The sequence below is a fragment of the Strix aluco genome, chromosome 3, assembly GCF_031877795.1.
Source record: "Strix aluco isolate bStrAlu1 chromosome 3, bStrAlu1.hap1, whole genome shotgun sequence".
Taxonomy (NCBI): domain Eukaryota; kingdom Metazoa; phylum Chordata; class Aves; order Strigiformes; family Strigidae; genus Strix; species Strix aluco.
The window spans coordinates 37,102,961-37,128,560 of record NC_133933.1 but is presented as its reverse complement, the minus strand read 5'-3'; the positions used below and the strand labels follow the sequence as shown (position 1 = coordinate 37,128,560).

Here is a 25,600-nt window from a genome sequence, read left to right as displayed (position 1 = left end):
ACTGGTGACAGCCAACATGGCTTCGCTTAAGGGCAAATCGTGCCTGACGAATTTGGTGGCCTTCTACGACAGAGTTACAGCATTGGTGGATAAGGGCAAAGCAACTGACGTCATCTACCTGGTCCCGTGCAAAGCATTTGACGCTGTCCCACATGACATCCTTGTCTCTAAATTGGAGAAATACGGATTTGGTGGATGGACCACTCAGTGGATAAGGAATTGGCTGGATGGTCGCACTCAAAGAGTCGTGGTCAATGACTCCATGTCCAAGTGGAGAGCAGTGACGAGTGGCATTCCTCAGGGGTTGGTGCTGGAACCAGCACTGTTTGACACCTTTGTTGGTGACATGGACAGTGGGATTGAGTGCACCCTCAGCAACTTTGCTGATGACACTGAGCTGTGTGGTGTTGTTGACACACTGAAGGGAAGGGATGTGACATCCAGAGGGACCTTGACAGACTTGAGAGGTGGGCCCGTGTGAACCTCATGAAGTTCAACAAGGCCAAGTGCAAGGTCCTGCACACGGGTTGGGGCAATCCCAAGCACAAACACAGCCTGGGTGATGAGTGGACTGAGAGCAGCCCTGTGGAGAAGGACTTGGGAGTAGTAGTGGATGGAAAACTGACTATGAACCAGCAATGCACATTTGCAGCCCAGAAAGCCAGCTGTATCATCAAGAGAAGTGTGGCCAGCAGGTCGAGGTTGGTGATTCTCCCCCTCTACTTCACTCTTGTGATATCAGACCTGGAATACTGTGTTCAGCTCTGGGGTCCCCAACATAAGAAGGGCCCAGCAAGTCCAGAGGAGGGCCACAAGGATGATCAGAGGGCTGGAGCACCTCCTTCTCTAAGGACAGGCTGAGAGACTTGGAGTTGTTCAGCCTGGAGAAGAGAAGGCTCTGTGGAGACCTTATAGCAGCCTTCCAGTACCTAAAGGGGGCTATAGGAAAGATGGGGAGGGACTCTTTATCAGGGAGTGTAGTGATAGGACAAGGGGTAACGGTTTCAAACTGACAGAGGGTAGATTTAGATGAGATATAAGGAAGAAAATCTTTACTGTGAGGATGGTGAGACACTGGAACTGGTTGCCCAGAGAGGTTGTGGCTGCCCCCTCCCTGGAAGTGTTCAAGGCCAGGTTGGATGGGGCTTTGAGCAATCTGGTCTAGTGGAAGGTGTCCCTGCCTGTGGCAGGGGGGTTGGAACTAGATGATCTTTAAGGTCCCTTCCAACCCAAACCATTCTATGGTTCTATGAATACCTAAGTATGAGCTCTCATGCTTATCACACACTTTGGGTGTGGCATACAAACATCCACAAGAACAGTCATCCAAACCACACCAAGCCTTATGGAAGACCTGTCACTCCCACCTGCCTCTGGCAGATCACCAGGCTTGCTCCTGCTTCCCCACCCAACCAGCAGGTCAGCCCCAAATCAGTCTCTATCTATCCTTTACAATTATTTTGTGAAGACAAGAAACAGCACAGTCCCAACACAGTAATAAGAACTGTAACTCAATTCTTGGCCTTTGCATAATATGGTGTGTATGAGCTTTGTGTGAGAAAGCAATCAGACACTTACACCTGAGGTTGCATTTCTCAGTCAAGGAAATTCGCAAGTAGTTGTGCTGACGCCCAAAGCTGTCCGTCAAAAAAGCAGAGAAGGGGGCAGCATGTTCCAGTAGAAAGCGTCCTCTTCCTGAGCTTTGCAATTCCTGTAACGAAAACAAGCAAGTGCTAAATATTTGAATAGTTATCCTACCAACTTGCTGTATAAATATTAACTTTGAACTTGACTGATAATTATTATTCCATTTTTCCCCACAGGGACAGCTGCACAAGAAAAACCCATGATTTGTCTTTATGGTGAAAACTGGCCATTTACTGATTACGTTTCACACCCTACTTAATTCCATGCAACTGTACTACAAATTTCCCTGTGCATTTTGAGATATAGACTCTTTGCCACATGTGCCTCAGGCTTTTTGTGCAAAATAGGAGGTAGCTTTTTTCAATTGTGTGCCTGCACCTTCCAGAATCAATGACCCAGGACCACCCAATCTCACTACAGCCCTCAGATAAATGAAATCATATCACAGAATCATCTAGGTTGGAAAGGACCTTGAAGATCATCTAGTCCAACGTTAATCTAGCACTGACAGATCCCAACTACACCATATCCCTAAGCGCTATGTCAACCCCCCTCTTGAACACCTCCAGGGATGGGGACTCCACCACTGCCCTGGGCAGCCCATTCCAACGCCTAACTACCCGTTCTGTGAAGAAATGCTTCCTAATATCCAGTCTAAACCTTCCCTGGCACAACCTGAGGCCATTCCCTCTTGTCCTATCACTTATTACTTGGTTAAAGAGGCTCATCCCCAGCTCTCTGCAACCTCCTTTCAGGTAGTTGTAGAGGGCGATGAGGTCTCCCCTCGGCCTCCTCTTCTCCAGACTAAACAACCCCAGTTCCCTCAGCTGCTCCTCGTACGACATGTGCTCCAGACCCTTCACCAGCTTCGTTGCCCTTCTCTGGACATGCTTGAGTGATTCAATGTCCTTTTTATAATGAGGGGCCAAAAACTGAACACAGTAATCGAGGTGCGGCCTCACCAGTGCCGAGTACAGGGGTAAGATCACTTCTCTGTCCCTGCTGGCCACGCTATTTCTGATGCAAGCCAGGATGCCATTGGCCTTCTTGGCCACCTGGGCACACTGCTGGCTCATGTTCAGCCGGCTGTCAATCAACACCCCCAGGTCCCTCTCTGACTGGCAGCTCTCCAGCCACTCCTCCCCAAGCCTGTAGCGCTGCTGGGGGGTTGTTGTGGCCCAAGTGCAGCACCCGGCATTTGGCCTTATTGAAACTCCTACAGTTGGCCTTAGCCCATCGCTCCAGCCTGTCCAGGTCTCTCTGCAGAGCCTCCCTACCCTCGAGCAGATCAACACTCCCACCCAACTTGGTGTCATCTGCAAACTTACTGAGGGTGCACTCGATCCCCTCGCCTATATCATCAATAAAGATGTTAAACAGGAGTGGCCCCAAAACCGACCCCTGGGGGACACCACTCATGACCAGCCGCCAACTGGATTTAACTCCATTCACAACTCTTTGGGCCCCGCCATCCAGCCAGTTTTTTACCCAGCGTAAAAAAAGTGTCCTTCTCTGCACTTCAGCACAAGAGAACTAGAAACTGATGAAAGACTACATCGCTGCTTTTGTCCCTACCAACTTTCATGTGCAAGACATTACATCTTGTTAATAGCAAAACCAAATTATTGCTGTGTACAATTATGCTTCATGATGTCTGTATCATGAACATTTCCAACAAGCAGTTCTTGTCCAGATCTGTACAACAGAATACTTCCAAAAAGCTTGTCTCAGTTAAAACATTATAAATAATACAGGGCACAGTGGGACTGGAAGAGAAATGTATGATCCTGAACACTCCACCTGTTCAGGCCTGCACAAAAAGAGTCAGAATTTTAATAATGTCTTTATTAACTGTCACAAATTGAATATTAAATGTGATTTCCATTTACAATTTTTGAGTTTTTTAAAACACAGTGTAACATATTCTAGATCAACACAGCTTTCAGGAAGTACTGAGTATTTGCTGTCCAGAATGAGGGCTGATCACTTTAGGTATCAAATGAAATATCCCAAATTAGTAGCTGCTACTGGAAAGGGATACAGTTCAATTTTATACCGGGCATCTTTAAAACATCACTACCGTCAGCACCAGAACACTGTTGGTTAAAGCAAGGTCTAAATGCAGGGAGTCCCACTGCCTTTAGCCCATGACTTTCAAATTACCATGTTATGATCTTTTTTTTGTACACCTGTAAAGCACAGCTGAAACTGCTCTGCTGCTTTTGAAAAATATTTCAATATCTTAAGTGAACATACAATAATTGAACCAACTCTTATCATAGTACAGCAGAAAAGAAAAAGCTTACCAACATACTTTAATCATTTGGTGGATACTTGGTTCAGGCACTACAAACATCCACAAACAGCATCATCCAAACCCTGCCAAGGCTGGTGTCTCTTCATCTACAGTATCACAGTTAAATTAACACTTTATAGGAGGCCAATTTAATAACTGACAGAGGCCAGCTGCATAGCATCACAAAACAAAACAGAGAAAACCTTCACTGTGTCCTTGTTAGTTAACCACATACAGACACTTAATATCCACCTAAGAAAACTAGAAGATACCTAAAGGATTCCTGGATGTACAGCGAACTTAATCTCCAGTGAAAGAGCACATACAAAACTATTTCTGGATACATGGTGCTCACAAAGTTAAAGCGGGGCGGGTGGAAATCAGCTGCAGAATTGTGCCTCAAGTCAAAATCATGCTGGCTAGTCTTGATAGGCTGCAGCAGGCAACTGATTAAATAAAGTTTTGACATAAATTTAAGATGTAGAATAAGGAATCAGACAGAATGATATATTAGCTAGTATTCAAACTGCTTAACTGAGCTAAAGTCATTATTTCCATCTAGTGAAAATCAAACCCATGAAATCTCCAGACATACTAAAATTGGCATGTATGGGATGATGCCAAAGGACTGGGCAGAAACACACATATCCGTTACACCACCAGTGACCACAGGAGTTAATCCTGCACAGTATTTTGAAACGGCCTTTGCAAGAAGTCTGGAAATGGTCAGCTAAAACGTTGAACAACCCAGGTATGCTTCCTCAAAACATTTTATTCTGAAAGCATTTGTAAGAAAGCTTTGGGGGGTGGGTGGAAGACAGAGAGAACACCCTCAGTGACCAGATCAGCTTGAAAACAAATGTTATCTAGGGAGAGGCCCAACTTCAGCCATCAGCAGCTGCAGCAATTTTGATTCCAGCTGTGCTAATGCCACGGCTACTGCTAAACTTATAAGCAGGAGCAGTCTTTCTTGGCAGCACAATCTTCCCACTAGACTGTAAACAATCCACTGCACTTCTTGATCCAAACAGCTTTTTGGTCAGATAAGAAGATCTCTAAAGAACATCCCTGGCAGTTGGGGGGGTTAGAGAAGATAAAGGAGACACAAAGTGGCTGTTTCAAAGCCCAGAAAGCATCTGTTTACCCCGATAAAACAGCAGTACTAGTTTCTGCGGAAGAAAGCAATCTCTTTCAGTTTCTGTTTTGTAGCGGTGGCCACAACAGCAGAGGGGTAAGAGGCTGACAGCCAGTCCTCCCCAGACCTGGCCTTCCCTCCCTGCAGCACCAAAGGTGCCAGTGGCAATCCCTCCGCAGCCATGCTCACACTTACACACATTCTTACATCTCCCTCTTCAACATGCACAGGCAGAACAAGTCATCTGGGTTTTAATCCCCCTGGAGAAACGTTCCAGCCTGGGCATCTGTGGGTTGTTTGTGAGTTCCGCACACCTTTAGCTTCCCCAAGAAATCCCAATTTGGGAGCTTCCTTCGTTAGAAATTAGTTTCTCAGAATACAAACAGTTGTCAGAGCCCAGCTAAATACCCAGACTTCATTTCTGCTTCTTCCTGTTAGAAAACTCATCCCTGAACAGACTAAATCTGAAGATATTTTAAATACTGACAAACTCAGAAAAAAAACACCACAAAAATTTTTTCTCTTGAAAACTGCACTTTCTTCTGGCCTGGTTGGATTTCTTATGTTCTCCTTCCTATACTTTTGGAAAGATGTTCATATTTAAGAGGGAAAGCCCTCCTGTGCTTATTGAAATTATTTGAGCCCTTCTTGTGGGAGCACTCTTCTGTTTCTCAGTAACTAATTTTTGCACCTTTTTCAGGATCAGGCTTCCTTACCCACTCCACTTGAAGACAGAACAGTACAAACCTCCTGCCTCTCCATTTTAGAGTGTGCATTACAAGGAGGGAAAGAAGTGAAAAGTTGTCCTCCCCGACAGAAAGGAGGCAAGAGCGGGAGACTTTAATGTCTGTAATGGATGACAAAACTGCATACTTTCGAGGACAATAATATCCTTAAAGTAATTTCCCGTTTTCAGGAAGGAGCCACCTCTGGAGCAGGACGTACGAGACTGGTTCTGTTCCTGGTCTGCCATTCACCTGCAGGGCTGTCACAAGCAAGGAAGCTAAAGTAAGAGGACTTACTGGAGGAATAATACTGCCCTTCATTAATGACTCTGAAGTGAACTGTCAAGCAGTATTAAAAGAACCAGCATTCAGCAGGCAGTTATGTCAATATACTTTAAAGTTCCCGTTGGAAATAACTAACTTTTGCTCTCTTGCTGCAAAATAGTGAGTGTTAGGATGGGGAAAAAAAAAAGTTTTCCAGAGCTACTAGAGCTTCTTTCCATCAACTTCTTGTCATGCATAGAGACGGGTTTGTCCAGGAGGGAAGAATGACTGGAGATGGAATTTTTAAGCTGTTTATGCAGTTTCTGTCCAGTTTGATGTCAGCAAAGAGGAATTAGGAGACACCCATGAGGAGTTCAGTAGCATCAGCTTGAGCTCCAGTGGGAGTGGATCCTGTGTTACCAAAACTGTCACTGCACCCAGCACTGACTCAAATTTTTATCAATTCACAGAATCATTCAGGTTGGAAAAGACCCTTGGGATCATCGAGTTCAACCATCAGCCCTACTCTACAAAGTTCTCCCCTACACCATATCTTCCAGCATCTCATCTAAATGACCCTTAAACACATCCAAGGATGGTGACTCCACCACCTCCCTGGGCAGCCTGTTCCACTGTCTGACCACTCTTTCTGTGAAAAATTTTTTCTTAACCCTCCCCAGTTGCAGTTTAAAGCCATTTCCTCTTGTTCTGTCGCTAATTACCTGTGAGAAGAGACCAGCACCAACCTCTCTACAGTGTCCTTTCAGGTAGCTGTAGAGAGTGATGAGGTCTCCCCTTAGCCTTCTCCTCCTCAAACTGAACAGTCCCAGCTCCTTCAATCACTCCTCATAGGAGCCTGTTCTCCAGGCCCTTCACCAGCTTCCTTGCCCTCCTCTGCACTCGCTCCAGCACCTCGATATCTCTCTCATATTGAGGTGCCCAAAACTGGACACAATACTCAAGGTGTGGCCTCACCAGTGCAGAGTACAGGGGGACTATCACCTCCCTACTTCTGCTGGTCACACTATTTCTAATACAAGCCAGGATGCCATTGGCTTTCTTGGCCACCTGGGCACACTGCTGGCTCATGTTCAGCTGTTTGTCAATTAGAACCCCCAGATCTCTTTCTTCCAGACATCTCTCCAGCCACACCTCCCCAAGCCTGTAGCGATGCATGGGGTTGTTGTGGCCCAAGTGCAGGACCTGGCACTTGGCCTTGTTGAAGCTCATCCCGTTAACGTTGGCCCACCGATCCAATCTATCCAAGTCTCTCTGTAGAGCATCCCTATCCTCATGCAGATCGACACTCCTGCTTAACTTGGTGTCATCTGTGAATTTACTGATGATACAATTCCACAGGGAAGGCCAAATATCAGAGATGGAAACTCAGCTGCCTTCCTGGTAACTCAGGGTAAGGATGAAGCACTCTCTAAGGCAGTTGTGTAAGTAGGATTTTCCGAAGAGGAAGAATGGGGTGAGGTTGGACCCAGTCACCTGCAGCCTGCATGAGAGCTATCAGAGCAAGGAGAAAACAAAAGCTGGCTGCTACAGATCCCAGGCTACAAGGAAAGGGTTATTCAGTTCCCTGCAATTGGAAAAGATGGGTGGTTGTTGTTATTTTAACGTATCAATGCCCAACCACATAACTTTTCACTTAAAAGGGATAGATACAATCCCCAAGTCCCCACTCCCCTCTCTCCATAGCTGACAGGAGACACTTCTGCACATTGGAGGAGTATGCCCTGTCACACAGTGTGCTTCATCTGATCTGTGAAAAAACAGTTTCACTCTCTGGGCTGTCAATCCAATTTCTATACTAATACTGAAAGAATGAGATCTTAGATGACTGCACCTAGCAGCTATATTTTGACAAGCTGTCAACCCTTCAGACCTGCCAATTCACCTGTGATTTCCAGGAGAACTCTTCTAACAACACAGCAAAATTGGAAGCTGTCACCAGAGGTATTAATAACCACTAGGAGCACCATAAACTGACAGATACTGGAAGGGCTCAGTTAAACACAAGGGGGAAAAGAACAGAGTTCTTACCTATTTATCAAGCTGAAGATCCAGTACTATACCTGCTCCACCCTTCCACCTTCGTGTTATCCCCAGTGATATTTGTGCACTATGAAACAGTAATGCTTGCAAACACTTCTTCCGCAGAAGCCTCAGGGACCACCACAACCTGTGTACTTATGACACTGTTAGTGCTGCTCCTGCACCCATTGGCTTCTTCAGCTCCTGTGATCCTGTTGGGTTGGGCATCAGCGCTGCCGCCTCACCGTAGTACCTAACGCTGTTGTGCCAGCATCACAGACACAACTCAGCAACAACTCTTGTTTCATACCTCACCTTTAATATCTTAGTCTTTAGAGAAGTGGTGACATAGTGTCCTTATTCAATCTGGAAATTAGACAACCACAGAGGCTGAAATGGGTCTAACTAGGCCAAGTGCCAGAATGAGGCCTGAGCTGAGAAGTCCAAGACAAATGTTTTTCTGAGGGCTCTGCAGCTGCTGCCCAACAGTTGAACCCAAACAGCATACTACATTTCTGGTTGCTGGCACAGAGCACTGCTCAGGGACTTTGACCAATAACCCACAAAATGGAGCTCCAGGACACAGAGTTTCTAGCCAAGAATAAGGGCCATATGAGGTCCTTCTAGACAAGCTGGGCTCTCTCCTCTATCCCAGTGGTGAAGACTTCATTGAGGCCACAGAAAATTTCAGGTGGCTATATTTGACTAACAGAAGCTATTTGAACAGATGGAAGAAGCTGAACTGAAACTTTGTATCAGGATACCCAAGACCTTTACTGACAATGATACATCTAGAGTAGGACCCAAAAAAAAAAAAAAAAGAATCTGATTTCCTTAATGTTATTGCTCTCAAGCCTCACGATCTTAAGAGTCTTCTCATCTTCCTCCTTTGTTTCAAAAAGCTGGGGTTTTCACATGTAAACTTCCAGCTTACAATAAATTTTGAAAAACTGTATAAATTACTTTTTCTATTGTACTGGAAAATACACAGTTTCTTAGTAGAAATATGTAATCCTGTATGATTTTTTTTTAATTCAAGAATATTATTTGGACATGTATCATCATGTGTAGAAGATGACAGGATCACATCAGACTTTCCATTGTTAACTGTGAATTGGTCAAGAAATGCCTGTTGCTACCTGCCCTTATCTTGTCTTAGAAAAAGGGACTCCACCATGCACATAGCTCTGAGACTGACAACTGTGCCTTAAATACTAAGATACAAACAGGCTCAAACATGTGGACTAACCAGTCCAATAATAAGCTGATCAAGTTCTGGATTTTATTTGTAAACAATTTAAGATCAGCTTCCAGGTATATCTGATTTCATCTTCAAAATTGTCATAAATTTTCACAGCCTCAGATTCGCCCTGTCAGGTTATTTGGTGAATATCATTTCACTTCTATCAATACATTGATCTTCACCACATATTTCATATAGAGAACGTTATAAGGACTTAATGGACATTCAAAACATGAATAAAAGCTATTAAGTGTTTCTGCTGGAGGGAGTCACCAAGCATTCAAAAAAAGTGTTATTACAGATAGCTAATGCAGTATACAGAATGGATAGCATGCACACAGACATTCTCCCACTGTCTCAAAAAGCAGCATGTAGGAACAGGCTAGAAAGGCCGTAAGTGGAACATAGGTTCACCACACAATACCAATACAGTAGCCATACTGACCCCACTGTTTGTAACCTAACCTAAAGACTTAAAATGGATGGCCTTAGACACAGCCTTTCAGTTGTCTCCTAAAGCTCCTGAGTTACAGAATTCTTCCCTCCACAGCTGGAAGGACCATTTTAAAAAGGGATGAAATACAGAGTCTAGCGCTCCCTTTGCACCCCTCCACAGCCAGCTGAAAGCTCATGAAACTAAGCAGAACCCATGAACATTTTCAGATCCAACCCAGAAGAGAGTCAAGCAGTATCCACAATTGTTTTGAATGTTTGAACATCCTGCCATCTGAAAGCATGTTTCACTGTCCCCTATGGCTGTAACACTAATTGCTCCTCTCTACAGATGAATCCCCGGAGAGACTGAGAACAGAAAGAGGCAATGAGTGTATTATCACTGTATAGCTGCTAAGTTTGCACTGCCTTTGCTTTTACATTAGCTTGCTTCTCAGGCCCTGCAGGGTATCAGCCAGTGCCCCAGCACGCTTGTCACAGTTACTATGCCACACACACAGATCACCCATCCCATTCTTCCAGCCACTGTGGCTTTCATTCCCTAAGGGAGCAGGGCTTTCAGAGATGGATGTTGTAATCAAGCTCTCTCAAAAGTACTCCCGAAAGTATGTTAGAACTACTCAATTCACAGAAAGTAGTTAAAAGTAATTCGGATCAGAACTTACAGAAAAAGTACATGCAAAGGAAACTCAATAACCTTTCTAGATTCCCAAACCAAGTAAGCATCCAATAAAGCAATGCACAAATCCATTTGACCTTCTGTAAACAAATGGTAGCGAACACATTCAATTCTGGCGACACAAAGACTGCCACTAGTAGCTTTAGTTTATTTTCTGCTTGTTAAAGCCAGCCATGCAATTTCAAGCAAATCAATAAATTATGCCCCAACTGGGATTACTCTGCATGTCATGCCCTATTTCTGCTAGACTGTTACAGAACCTTTGCCTTTCTGTGCAACTTCTTCTCCTGCATTTGGACACAAGAGACCGAATCCACCTGGGGGACCTGAAGTTAAACTAGGAGGAGGTAGATCTGGCCAACACCTGTGTTGATTTCATGCCAGGGACCGAACAAACAACTTTATGGCAAAGCTCCCGTGACCACTTGGAGCACAACCATCGACAGCTGCCAGACCACTTGGTTTTGACCTGGGCAGCTCAAATGCTGTTGTGTCATCTGTTCTCTGACTGGGAAGGAACACAGAACTGGTTCAGTCCAAAAGACTCAATGTCCTACTTACCTTCAAAGTTAGGGCGACATTTCAACAAAAAAGCATAGAATTACACATTACGACACGTTTTGTTGACTCTCCCCCCCCAACCCCCGCCGTAATCAGGTCATGTTCACCGTACAAATCACCTTTCGGTCTGGGACAGGTTGCAAAATTCAGTATTGCTATCAGAAATGGGGAGGCAGAGCTCCGGGGCCGTGCGGCCCGGCGGGTTCCAGCTGCAGACGGCTGCGGTGGGGGAACTCTCGAACCCGCCCCCCCAGGGAACCCCGCCCGGCAAAGCCTGCGGTATCACTGGCACCCCCAACCCCCCAAACTACGCTTTCTTAATTTTAAGTGCAAGGCACCGGCCCGGGACTCAAAATCCCAAACCCGACCTCCGGCGGCCGCACGCCTCCCAAGCAACCCCGGCCCCGGGCAGCGGCACCTGCCCGTTACCGGGCCCAAGCACCTCCTTCACCCCGCGGCGCCGCTCCGGCCTGGCCCCCCGCCGGACCCCTCAGCGCCCCGCCTCACCTGAGCCGCGGCGGCGGGAGCCCTGGCGGGAGCCCTGACAGGCGCCCCGGAGCTGCAGGCGCGGCCCGCAGCTGCCCCGAGCGGTCCCCGCAGCAGCGCGAGGCCACCGCGCCGCCCCCACGCCGCCGCCGCCGCCGCCATGGGGCTCGCGGGCCCCCAGCACGCGGGGGGCGACGCCGCCAGCCCCGCGCCGTCACGCGGGGGAGGGCGGGGAGGGGGGGAGAGGCGGCCAATCAGAGCGGCCGCAGGTGCGGCGCTGCCCGCCGGGAGTCGTAGTCCGCGCCCCTCAGCCGGGCGGGCGGGAGGAGGGAGGCGGCGCTGGCAGTGGCGGCCCGCAGGTCCCTCACCGCCGAGCTGCCCTCTTGGGGCGGGGGCCCCAGGCAGCGCCTGCGAGCCCCGCGTCCCTCAGCAGCAAGGGCAAAACCTGCCCTGAGAGCCTTTATTGTCTGCCTTCCGCTGCCCTTGCCTCGGCCCTTCCAAGAGCCAGGTGTAGAGCCCGAGGCCTGCAGGCTGGCCCTGCCTGCCGGCTGCCTGCGTGGAAACCCAGGCGTTGAAGGACTCGCTCACGAGGGCTGTGCCCCAGCAGGGACAGGCGGAGCACAGGAAACACGGTTATCCTCGGCTGGGGAACATTGGCGGTGGGAACAACGACTCCAACCTCAGCCCTGCCCAAGTCTTGAGTAAAATCTGTAAAACATTGTCAGAAGATAGACACAGGAACTAAATGGGGCATAAAACCCCAATATTTCAGTTTTCCAGCCTAATACACTTTCCCTCAAACTCCCAGTGTTTCACAGAAAAGAGGCCTGTGGTGAAACGTCTGGTGGCCCACTGTTCGCCTCCTCTGGGCGATGGGTCTGCAGAGCATGGTTGCTCATTGCCGAGCTGAACTTGAGACATTTGTTCTAAACCTGTTCCACACATGAAAGGGGGGCTCGTGTGCCCAAAATTTGTCTGGATCCCCTTCCCCAAATCATGTCAGCTACTCTTCCAATAGACATGTGTTGCCCTAAAAATGACTTTTATTGCTCTTAGTCTTGAAACTGTGCAGCAGTTGTATTTCTGTAGATGGTAAAACACAGCTTTATACACCATGCTGCTTCTATGATAGCTTTACCCCTTTAAATAATTTTGTTTTCTGTTACCAGATTGCTGTGTCAGGAGTGTTTGCACTTGCAACTAATTGTTGCAAAACCATTAACCATTCTCTGCACAGTCTTAATCCTTTAGTGTTTGACCTGTGCAGTACTTGTTGATGTGTGAGTAACTGGGCCTTATAATTGCTTGTGTCAGTCATTACTTTTACTTAAATCTTTGCTCTGTAGCAAAATACTTGCTTCTGTCCAATTCAGTCTTAAGCATTTAGACTCTAGACTTCATTCAGTCTTTAGGCTGGGTGGGAACTAACAGGAAAACTTAACTGCAACATTGCATTTTTTTTCCCCCAAAGCTGAAGCCATTTGAAAAGAAATACAGACTTGAATGACCTGTGATGTGTCAAGTATCTATTCTGAAACCATTCTTATCAGTATGATGTCAAGGTAACATATACACAGATCAAAACAACAGAGAAGATAACAAGGCAAAATACTGTTTTTAACTACAGTTTTCAAAGGATGTAGAAGCAAGCTTGATGTTTACATTTACAAGTTTTTACAAGTTTTATGAAGCATCACTTCTCCCTGGAATAACTGTAACTAAATGATTTCCTGAATTTAACTGAACAGCGAGTGATAATGAAGGCTGAAATACAGAAAACATTTTAGCTTCATATTAAATGTAGTAATTGTTCAATTCAGCGAACCTTTTAATTTCAAAAAAAGTTTAATTGGATGTAAAGTGAACAAAGATCAAAATTTATTACAATCTCAGAAAAAGAAAAAAGTTATCATGTGCTTAATCAGCATTTAAAAAAATCCACAGGATCATTCTTCAGTAAATGTTCTTACCTACAGTGAAGGGTCTGGTTCTATAGTTATTTTATTTTACTTAAAGACTATGTTAAGCTTGGCTTACATCCATAATCCAGTTGAATATAGCAGGCTGAGAATATCAGGAAAGTTAAGAAATGAAATGTCTTTGCATACTTAAAGCCTTGTATTTTTCCAGTTTTATCAGATTGTACAAATATAAGCATACCTATTAAACCAGCATAAGATCAGCTTTTAAACCTCCAAAGGCAACCTCTTACTCAGAAGTAGCTACTGCTGGTTGACGGAAACACTTGCCCAGAATTAAGTGTAACCGTAAAATATAATGGAATAAGAACATCTCCATAAGAGATGATTCCATTTTAACTTGGCTGGGATACAGTCATGTCGTGTCATGGGTCATGAAGAGTAAGCTTTTTGCACATCTGAGACAGCAGATGGAGGTTTGATTTCTTTGCTTTTCTCAGCAGCTATCTGAAGAACTAGTACTTAGTAAGGAATTAAAGGTTTGAGGTTTGTATGTTTAGGCCAAGATGCTACGCAATGTCATGCTCTTGCACTGTGGCTGAAGTCACGTGTGATATTCTACCATGGCAAACTAGTACTTATCTACATCTAGCTGCAGAGACCATTGTCACTCTAGTAAAGCTCAAGACAGTTAGTCAAGGCAGCTTTAGGATCCACAGAAGCTCTTGCCACTGGTCATTCAGTTGTTTTCTAGACGTTATGCAGACATTCACTTGTGTTTGACACAGAGTAAATCTGTAGTCCAAATTCCAAAGAAAAATTTCCTGCCCTTCCTACTGCTGCCTTCTGTTCTGACTTAGCCATGCCTTATTTAGCTGTTTATTTGTTTCAAGATTTTGCTGAATTCATGCTTAACACCTTACAGGTCTCATTCAGCACTCTTGCACATTCAGAGATTAACTAGCTTTCCTCAAGAGACTCTGCACTGTGCCATTTGTAAAACTTGTGCCTGCCAAGGAGAATTACACCCACATGGGCAGTTGAAGGGCAGAGTCCAGTCCAAGTACCAGCGCCCTCTGCAAGCCTATCCCAGAACAATACAAAAATGCAAAGTGCTGGACTACTTCCAGTGCTATTCATGCTTCAGATAAGCACTGAACAACATTTTAAAGATATGTTAATAATTAAATAATAATAATTAAAAAGTATCAGGAGAGAGCACAGCGTGAGCTGGATGAATCTGCTGCACTGAATCACAATTGCCTCATTGTCCAAACTAGGCATCCGTTAAGAGTTTCTCAACATCTTTCTGAAACTTTGGGCTACATGCCTGAACAGAAACCAGGGCAAAGTGGAAGACCTGATCCTATCCTCATGTGGGGCTGGAAAACAGCCAGGGCTTGTGTTGGGACTGCTGTTAGGAAAGACTGTGGGAGCTCTTAGTCTAAGTGTAAGCCAAGGGAAAGCCTCCATGTCCAGCTTCCTGCAAATTGAGCACAAAATAACTGTTAGACTTTGCAAAGACATGATGATTGTTTTGTCTATTTCTTGCAAGAGCAGAACATCCTCCCTCTGCGTTTGTTACTAGTGAGCAATGCAGGCACTCCTTTAAAGAAAGTACCAAGGATAGAGATTCCCTGTTAAACTTCAGGGCACGTGTGAGGTACGAATGACTAGTTTAGGACATCTTAAAGTTGCTTGTGAGTGTCATAGCATTTTTCAGTTCAAAGCACACCACTGCATAATTATTCTTATCTGCACTTGAGAAATCCTAGGGAGCTGATACAGCAGACACTTCTGTTATAGTTTGTTTTCCTCATTAGAAAGAGGTATGAGAGCCTTCCTGGTGTTTGTTCCTGGTAGCTGGCACAAAATAACATCCATAGTTCTCTAGGACATACTGCTCTCATGGAATTAAAAAGCACGTGTCAAAACCACACGGAGTTACAAATAGGGATTTTGTAAACACGCATGCCAAGGCTGCCACAAAAATAGCAGCCTCTCACAAATGCAGAAGAAATCTGAACAAGACCAGCCTTTCTAATCAAATTGGTCTGAAAATCATTGGCATGGAACTAGCTAGGCTGGTTAGAAAATAGGTGTCAAAGCTGTCATCTATCCCTCCTTACCTTCTGTGTGCTGGAGAAACCCTGTCCTCCCTCATCTTATTACCCTCCTCCTTTCCTGTATTTTCTTTGATGTTGAACAGTTTTTCTGCTCACAACAATGAGAAAAGAAAAAATGTTTGTTCAATGTCATTAATATTTAGTGATGAAATTTTTAGCATTCTCTGTTTGAGCAGTATCTAGAGTAATGGGCTGTAGAATACCAAGTAGTCCAACTGATTCTACACATTAAAAGTAAGTCTATGTTTATGCTTCCACGGTTTTGCACAGCCACACTGCAGAAAGAAAATTAAGAAATGCATAAAAAAATGGAGGCTGATATAAGTAGAAAAGGGGAAGAAAGGAAGGAAGAAAAGAAGAGAAGGATGGGGAGGAAGGGAGAAAGGGAGGGAGAAAGGAAGGGAGGGAAAGAGTTTTGCTGTGAGCTTGACCTTATCATTTATGTATGACCATACCCTTCTCTCTTGGCTTCCTTCCTTTACATGAAATATCATCACGCCTTCAGCATTACACAATGGAGGAACGGCAATACTTTGTGCCCTCCTGTTTTTTATCTAGAAGTTCTGTGCAAGACAGCTGCTGAGCTCTTATTTATCTGGAGCAGGATTGCACAGTTCAACCCTTTATGCAATGTTCCCAGTAAACAGACTGTTTATGGGCTGACCATGACTTTGCTGGTCTAACTGGGTGCTTATCATGTTTAATTCCTGAGAACAGTGAGAAGGATGAATATAGTGACAGAACAACCCCATCTAATAAGGTCGATACAGACATAGCCAAAGGAAAGTTTAGACAAAGCCATACATTGTCTCAGCTTAACTCTCTGTGGGTTCATTCTGCCCCAGGCAGCTCCAGTTGTAGGTTTGGGATTAATCTGTTAGCATGCCTACATTTTTTTCATATTTGATTGAATTCAAGGACATGATAAAAGAAGGTACCTGAGTGTTAGAAAACACCAGGAGATTTCTTTTCCGTCTCCTAGAGATGACCTGGACTCCCAATGCCCTCACCTCCCATGAGTAACTCTATTCCTCCTTGCCATGTTAAAGAAATCCTGCTTAACTTTACAGAGTGAAGTTAAGTATATTGGTGGTACGTGATTGTACCTTATATATCAGCAACACCAACACTCTAGGCATAAGGCACTGGATCAGTGGGGTGATTCTCAGACCTGAGAATTCAGCTGTATTTGGACAAAGCAAATAATGATCTCCCTTTTTCCTCAAAGTGCAGGTCCAGTTCTTGGTCTTCATCTACTCTAAGAGAAGGAATTATACCTTCCCTGCTTCAAGAGAAATGTATTGGTCTTCAAATGGAGAGAAGTAAAGTCCAGATGGCCTTATATTGCCTTTGTCATTAAGCATTACCACAAAAAAAAAAAAAAAAAAAAAAAAAAGAAGCCTCTTTTCCAATACAGGTGCTGTCTTGCTGTCTTGAAATTAGTCCCTGTATTTGGAACAGCAATTAATTTAGCTAAACAGCTGGGCATGTGATCTTATGAAATGAGTATTTCTCATTTAGTTTGCTTTGAAGCAAGAAATTTCATCAAAATCAAAAAACTTCTCCACATCCCAATAAAACAATAAGCAAGATTAGAGACCTTTAAGACTATGTTTGTGCTGGAAGAGTTTGATGTGAATTGGAAATTGATTAAGTTCTGTTGAGGCTGTAAAGTATACCTGCCTTGTGCCTTTCAAAACTAGGTGGTAGTGTTTATAGCCAGGTTCTTAGTATACCAAGGATAGGATTTATTTTCTGCTTATTTCTTGGCTTATTTTGCTGAAACAAGCCAACTTCCAGTCTGTTAAGCATCCCATCAAGGTAAGTGAAACTGTAACAAAGAGCAGTCTAAGAAAGTTAATTTGTATCCAAAGAGCTTTATCAGGTTAGAAAGTCATAAGGCAGAAAATGGCACAAAACAAAATAAAACAAAATAATAAAAACATCAGGGCATCTTTGTGGGCTGTTGGCATTTTTGATTTGTAGATGCTTATAGCAAAGACTATATTTTTTCAGATACAGTTAAGTCACTTCTAGATTTTGCATCCGACAGATATTTCTCTCCCTGTCATTTCAGATCCTCTGGGCACTTCACTTCAGTTCTTTCAAATCACAATAGAGAATTGTGATTAAGCAAACCGAATCTCACTGAATATTTCCCTCTTTCACATCTTTGGCAATCGTCTTGTAAAGAAAGACAGAGAGGAGCTGTTTGCAGATTCACTCTGTTCTCTCATCTCCTCTTCCCAATGTTTTCTGTGTTTCCAATTTCCAAGCTGCATTTCCAAAAAGTCTTGGAAAAACTTTATTTGAGTTTTTGGACAGAGGATCATTACTTTGCTGCGCATTGTTTAGTCAGTTAGGTGATGGAAAAGTGGGCCTGAGATGCCAACTTTAGAGGAGAAGAGAATTCTGCTCTCCTGGTTCCTGCCACTCATCTTCACGTCAATGATTACAAATAGCCTGTAATGTAAGAAAATCAAGTCCTTGAGAGGCAGCTGTCTGAACAATGGCACTCAGTCTAACCTCAGAGAAGCCTCAGGCCAGAGGTTTCAAAGGTTATGAAAACTATGCCCACTACTTTTGAGAGGTCATAGGCTTTATTCTCTGTAGTAGTTGCCCTTCTAAAGCTTTTCACTCACTACAGTGGTAATTGCTCAGACCTTGTGACTGGCTAACCACTAGGCCTCTGAAATACTCTGTTGTGGGGAATGAGAATGGGTTATTTATTACACAGGAAAAAGGCATGTAGGACACTCTACTGGCCTTGTATTTCCTCATGGATAGTGATGTATTCATTAGGATCCCAGTCTTGGAAGTCTGGTCTTCTGACCCAGTTATTTTGACTTTAAATGCTGTGAGTGTAAAGAAAACTAATTATAAAATAAAACACAAAAGTGGAACAGGTCGATTTGATGCTGACCTGAGTGGGCTCTTGTTTGCTGGAAACTCTTTCCATCTTAGCCAGTGGAATGCCTTAATTTTTTTTTTCTTTTTTTTTTTCTTTTTTTTTAATTTTTTTTCTTTTTTTTTTTTTTTTTTTTTTTAATTTTTTAAAGCTTGGCAATTAGAGTCAAGGGGTTTTATGTTGCTGCTGTTCACAAGTTTGTTTCTTCCTCTGGCAGAAGAAAATAATTTTATCTTGATGAAATCTTCCTGTTCCAAAAGGCATCCAACAACGTTTGGCAGTACCAGTCTGTTAGTCTGCATCTTGCTGTTGTGCAAGTCCTTCATCTCCACATGCAGCACTTGTGATACCCATGAGGGAGGCTGAGCACTTTGGTTAAAGACAGAACAGCAGAAAATTGAGAGAAAAAGACAGATGAAACAAGGACATAGCAGAGAAGTGGGACTAAGATACCTGATTTTAGTATTTACCTTGAATTTCAGCTATAGCTGAAAATGACACCTACAATTAAGAAGCCTGGCATCAGACACTCTTAAAACCTGTGTGACCTTAAGTTTCTAGAATGATTTTGCAGCTTTTCAATTAAACAGTATAATTGCTCCATTAAACTTCCAGTGTGCTTTAACAAGAGGTAGTTTTCTCCTCATAACTGCAGCTGTCTCTGCAGTGCAACATAGTACCTTCTGAAAAACAGTGAGAGTGCTTAAGACAGGCAGGGAATATGTGGAAGAAAGACCATCAGTAGGTAGAGAGGGAAATAGATATCCGCTGTTGGGAATCAACACCCTGTTGGATAATGGTATTCCTCTTTTTTTTCTTTTTGTCCCCCTGGCCCTGCCAAAGCTTAATAACAGAATTATAGGGTGTTCCCCTCCACAGTCAATCCCTATGTTGTTAAAGTTGCAAAATCAATTACTTTCAGACAAAGCAAATACCCTAGTTTTGGCATCCATCTCTGCAAACTCATTCCCTTACATACATGTCTTTCTCAATGTTTTTTGCCTTCTTATCTTTTCCATTCTCTTAAATTCCTCTCTGAACTTATGCCCACCTGTCCTTCTGTCCATCTCCTTTTCTAGCCTCCTTCTTTCTAATCCCCTGTCCTTTTAAATTCCTTCCCTCCCATCTGTTTGCTTTGCATCTGAGATGGGGGAATGAGAAAAATGTGTTTCCACATGAGAATCTATTATTGAGCAGAAACAGATACTCAGAACTACAGAAAAAAATAAAACCCACTGCAAATATCCCCAGGACAGCTTTGCTGTCTGAATGATCAGATGATCATGTATTTCATTAGTTAGGACCCTTGACTGCAATCCTGAGATGTTCCGCTACTGTTGTCTGAACAAGTGATGTCTCTTGCAACTGGATTTTTCCCTTGTGTGCAACCCTGCCTCGGACAAAAGGGATTGTTTATAACCTCATTACCTGTAATTTCAGAAGGCTGCACTTGCAACATTAATTCTAGTCTGGAAATGATTTGACTCTCCCTGTACCTTTCTGTGGCTAGTACATGTACACCAGTCCCAACATCAGTTAATAACTATGTAGTAACAAGGACTGGTAACTAAACAAAATAACTTCCTTCCTGGTCCCCTTCTCCCTGCTCAGTTTTCTAAGGAAGAGATTTAATCAATCTGATCAAATCCTCACATTTAATTATAGTAATCTAATTTATTTTACCTTCACTCACTTGTACGTGTTGCAGGAGGATATCGGACCTGCACAACTCTATGAGAGTTATAACAAGCAAAGCTGTTTATTTTTCCAATAGTACATACTTATGCTCTCACCAAAGCTCTTACTTCATAATTAGCAAATCAGCAATTAGACAGCTATCAACCTTTTCTCCTATCAGCATAAGACCACTCTAACACGCGCTGTGCAGACCAATCAACTTCTTGTTCATGTGCTGTTCACGTGGCGGTAACTTCTCACAGTCCAGTACTTTTCCACAGTTCAGTGTTGCAGCTGTCCGTTGTTTCTCCCTGCCACCTTGGCACAACTCGGCAGTTTCTTATCTTTCTCCCAAGGCCTGTTTCTCATCAAAGCCTAGCTGTTGATTCAGAGGCTGTACAAGGCTGACAGGCCGATGCCTCCCACATGTACGAGCTTCGTTATACACTTTTTCTTTGGTCTTAGGCAAAGTTACAGACAATAGGATACCTGCATAGTTCAGATTACTTCTCCAGTACTGAACTTTGAACAAGGTGATTTTGGGACAAATATAAAAACCTCATTTCTCGGCAGTCCAGAGAAACACCTTTTTCAGTTTACACATCCTAAGAAGGCTTAAAAAGCAGGTTGTGGTGTCAGCAAGCTTTCCAAGGAGTAACTTTACTCTTTTCAAGCTGGACAACTACCTATACTGCACAACACAGCAGGGCCAGGACCCTGCTAAACTGAAGCTAATGGGGCAGATACAATCACACGGTACACTGCCTGGGTCTACAGAGGTACCAGCTCAGATCAAGAGAAACACAGACATAGTGCCACAGCACCTGCATCCTAACAAAAATAATCTGTGAGCATGCAGCAAAACACTGATTAAGTTGTCCTGCTTCTGGAGCTACGACTTGACTGCTAGCCCAGGAATTTTTGCACTGTGCTTGTTGTATGCTGCTGATGTAGTTCTGGAAGGACTGACAAGAGAGATGTAACATAGACCAAACAGACCTCATTAAGGATGTGAAATAGGAATACTTGTTTAATTTTACTGCCGGTGCTTGCTTCTGCCTTCTGTCATCATTGTAATCCTGTAGATGGGATCCTCCAGTCCCTGGCCCACAGTGCATCTGCAACCATCTGCCTACTTGTTAACTGTGCCAGGGTTTCCTTTATTTAGCTCCTAGGGGTGATGAAAAAGTAATGTTGAAAAGAAACTGCCACAGCACTGTCACAGAGCCAAGGTGTATCCTAAGAGTTCACTGCTCCACCAGCTAGATATGTGTGAGTCGAGGGTAGGGAACAGAATGCAGATGTCCAAACCCTTCATTTCCTGTATTAGGAAAATGATCTAATCACCTTGCGGTCTGGAGCTGCCATGGCACATCAGCCTGCAGGTTCTTGGACTGTGGGTTTGTATTTGCCATCAAGTAGGTGTTTGGACATATTCTGGGAAACCAGAAAGAGACTGACCTCCTTGGTTGGTAATAGCAGCACGTAGAATTCTCACATGAGCAGAAGGATACAAGCAAGAGCACAAGTCCTACTAAAATCTTGTCACAGGCAGAGTCATACTAAAGTCCTCATGCTAAAGCACTCTATGCCCATATATACCTGGGCTCTACACCCATATCAGAGGAGACAGTACCCATCCTGAAGAACCTGGTTTTGACTTGGCAAGATGTGTGATGGGAGAAGGGCAAGGGAGGTGGAGAAGAGGCATAAATGAAAAAAAGGAATGACACCTAAACCTGCAGGACCTGATGATAATCCATGTATTTCCACCCAACTGAACTGGCTCCACTTTCTGTAAATCATAATAGTAAGTCATGACAAAGAAATGTTCTGGAAACTTCTGTGTATTTTGTTTGTGCTGTCAAACATTTGACTGGCATCGAAAGTTATAAGTTAGAATATAGCCATAATAAAGCCCTCCCTTTAAGGTGATTAATATGCAAGGAAAATCAAAACCAAATTAAGCCTAGTTTACTTTATCAGGACAAAACGTAGCTGTAAGATTGAATGAAATATTCTGATCTCTGGCTCATTCTAATCTGTCATCTTCAGTCTGTAAACTTGAGTGCCTTGAGGGAGTATTTGGTCTGTTCGTTTCTGTACTGACACTTTAAATGTGAGTGTTTGCAGATTTTTCGTGCCATAAATTTCCTTTACTTTTTTTTGTGTATTTGCAAAAATATGCAAAATATAACAAAACAACATTAAGCTTTTTCTCAGAAATTTCCCATAAAAGTTTAGATTTAAGAAAAATTTTCACCAGAACATGCTCCCCTTGGAAAAAAGCAATTCAGCAACGAATTCGTCTGCTATTTCAGACAAACTAAACCATTTAATGACTCACACTATCTGTTAATACAATTGATGTTTGAGGGGGAACAAAAAGACCTTATTTAAATAGAAAATATAATCCAAGCAGTTGTTTCATCATTGACTTCTGCCTTGTACAATAATTTGCAATCATCTTGTGCAGGTAAATGACTGCATGAGTGAACAAGACTACAGAGTACTGAGCCCTTTGATCCAATTTTGCTGCTGTTCAAATGAAGGAAAAAGTTTGTCCTTGGATTAACAGGAAGGATATGGCCCTAGTGTCCTAACTTATTTATGATTAGGATATTAACTCAGTCTTGGGGAATTTTACAAAGACTTTATTCAATTGAAATGCAGACTGGGAGTCTGGAGAATGAGAATGTGCAGATGTTAATTCTAAGAACAGATATATTGCAACAAAGGTAAAACCAAAAGAAAAACCACCAGCATTTCACTCTCTCTGCTCATCTTCCCAAGCATCTCCAATTTATTGTGATTACTAGAGTTTTATAATTGTGTTTCACCACCTGCTAACACCTCTTTGTTTCCTTTTCAGATTGCTATGACCTCCAACAATCTCAGAGGGAAAAAATGAAGTAGGGAGGGGGAAACCTGGCTGGAATTTTTCCCTAAGAAATTTACTAGGACAGTAACGGACTTGGAGGATCATTGAGATGAGTCCACTGTTGCAGATGTGCACATCACAAACTTGCACCTTTGCTGTTGTTAAGAAGCCAGTTTAGAGCCAAGGATGACTATAAACCTTCTTCTAAGTTTTGACCAAAAAATAATTATCAGTAGTTTACGCACAAGTTGGTCTCTGTCTTATATACCTCTTTTCCCAGCTTTCCATTCATGGGTACCCCTTCTCAGAGCAGATGAGGCACACCTCTTTTAGATTTCTCTTATTAGATGTGTTGTTAGGGTGAGCATGGAAATGGAAAGCCTTTCTCTGCATTGTTCTGCTATAATTAATTTTGCTCTTGGGCAATTAAATCTGTTCTTGCTGTTCTTTAGGTGCTGCGAGCCAGATAAGTGTTGCTACTTTTTGTCAAAGTCATTCCTGGAGGCCCTCAGGTACAGAAGCGCTATAAATTCCCAATGCCATAGACATGGCACATATGCTGATTATCTTCCTACATGACCCAACATTCTCCTTGCACCTTTCCAATATTAAGAAAGAAGAAAATCCTTTTCTTCACCTGGTGTGGCTAGCTAGGGATACATTCTAAGATACATCCTTCCAGCAGCTTAAGTCCAAGCTCTGCCTTATATATTAAAATTAATCCTTTTGCAATACATTGTCTGCTGGAAATCTCTTTCCTGATATGATCCCAAGATGTATTTGTCTTTTTGAAGACTATATCATGTTAGTGGCAATAGACAAGCTATGAGTAACTAGTAAACATAGGATCTTCTGGAATTTCATTACTAAGGAATGAACAATAACGTATGATGTAAATGCATGACCTTCTGTTTTGTATGATTTAATCTCAGCTCATTTTTATTATTTAGGGCCCCATGGTAATCCAGTTTATCCCGTTTGATATTCAATGCCTCCTCTGATTTGCCAATCACTGCAAAGTGCATGCAACAAAATTCATCAGAGCACCAGCCAATATCATTAGTGAAATTATTTGACAAAAGAAGTCCAAAGGCAGATCCTGAAGACCTCCACTAGCCATGTCTTTCTAGGCCTTGTCTTTCAGCAAAATGGTCTTTGTAATTTTTAGATAGTGCTTAACCAGCTGAGGTCAAACTAATAATAGACCAGTTGTTGTCTGAATCACACCACTACTCCCTTCTTAAATAGAAAATATAATATCCTATCCTCTGATCTCTTGGAACCATTTAAGACTAGAAGGGATAGCTTAATAACCTTGCCACCAGCCTTGGGTCAGCTGTTTCCCTGTTGCCTGTGTACTTTCCATATCTATGCACTCATTCATATTAATAGTCTTGCCCTTACTGAACTTTCAATAAGAATGTGTATGTAGAACAGAGAACAAGATTTTATTTACTGTTTGCTCATATATCAGTTATCTTTAGTCCATACCATCTCCTTACATAGCAGCACTATTTCTTTCATTTATTATTTTTTATTTCTACAAATAAGCATCATTTTACCATTTATTTTTGTAAACACTGCAAGCTCTGACACACACTGATGTTTTCCAACTAGTATTGTATTTCCACTTTTGGATCTCCAAAGCATAACTTTCTTTTCTGGTCAAGGTTTTCCTGCTTACCCTGTTTTCATTCCCAATGTTCTTGTTGAAGTGATTCCTATCTTCAAAGCTCAACCTTACAGATTTTTCCCCTTGCCTGGGATTTAAATAACAGATAGAATTTATCAGCCCAGATGCAACTGTGGTCTGGATAAGGGCTATCCAAACTCATCAGAAACAACCATATCATGTGAGGTACTGCAGGAGTAGGTGCAAAAAGGAGATAATAAACTATCTTAATTCCCTGAGTAAATCCCTTTCTCCTGTTTTTTAGAATAGGAAGAAATTCTATTCCTTTTCAGTATTTTATATGCCTGTTCTGCAGCAAATTACTTTTATCTGTCAAAGTTTGTCCTGTTAAACTAAATAACTAGGGACTTTAATTTTAAGTTAATCCGCTAATGATCAGTATATGCAGTCTAAACAGCAGCAATCATTTGTTTAGGGACTTGTGAAAAACAAAAACAAAACAACCCTTGTTTACTGGATCAGGAAATGTCTAGAACAAACTAATATTTAAGTCCTGTTACTATTTTCCTAGGGGAGTTTACCCTGACTTTCTATGCAGTGTCTGCCTCTAACCAGGATTCAATATTACAGAACCTCCTGTGGACTCTTATGGCCAAGTAACTCTTTTGGGAGTTTTGGTTGGGGTTTTTTTTGTTATTGTTATGGGGTTTTTTTTGTCGTTGCTGTTGTTTTTTGGTTGGTTTTGTTTTGTTTTGTTTTTGTTTTTTTCAATTAATGGACACTCAAGTAAAGCAGTGTGGAAGGAATGAGGTGCCAAGTACTTTCTGACAACATAGATAACAATGAAAAGGAGGGAGGGACAGCACATTTCCCCATTACCCTTTTCTTCAGCAGTGTACTGTTTTTTAGGGTGCTCTGGCATATTGT

General features: G+C 42.9%; 1 protein-coding gene across 1 annotated transcript in view; it reads right to left on the bottom strand.

Moving 5' to 3' along the window:
* The window catches only part of MOCS1 (molybdenum cofactor synthesis 1), a 36,745-nt gene extending 25,052 nt beyond the window's left edge, over positions 1-11,693 (bottom strand). The window contains 2 exon segments of the mRNA XM_074818116.1: positions 1,579-1,711; positions 11,551-11,693. Of these exon segments, the coding sequence (XP_074674217.1) occupies positions 1,579-1,711; positions 11,551-11,691 (274 nt within the window). The 5' untranslated portion in view covers positions 11,692-11,693.
* Positions 11,694-25,600: the final 13,907 nt, after the last annotated feature.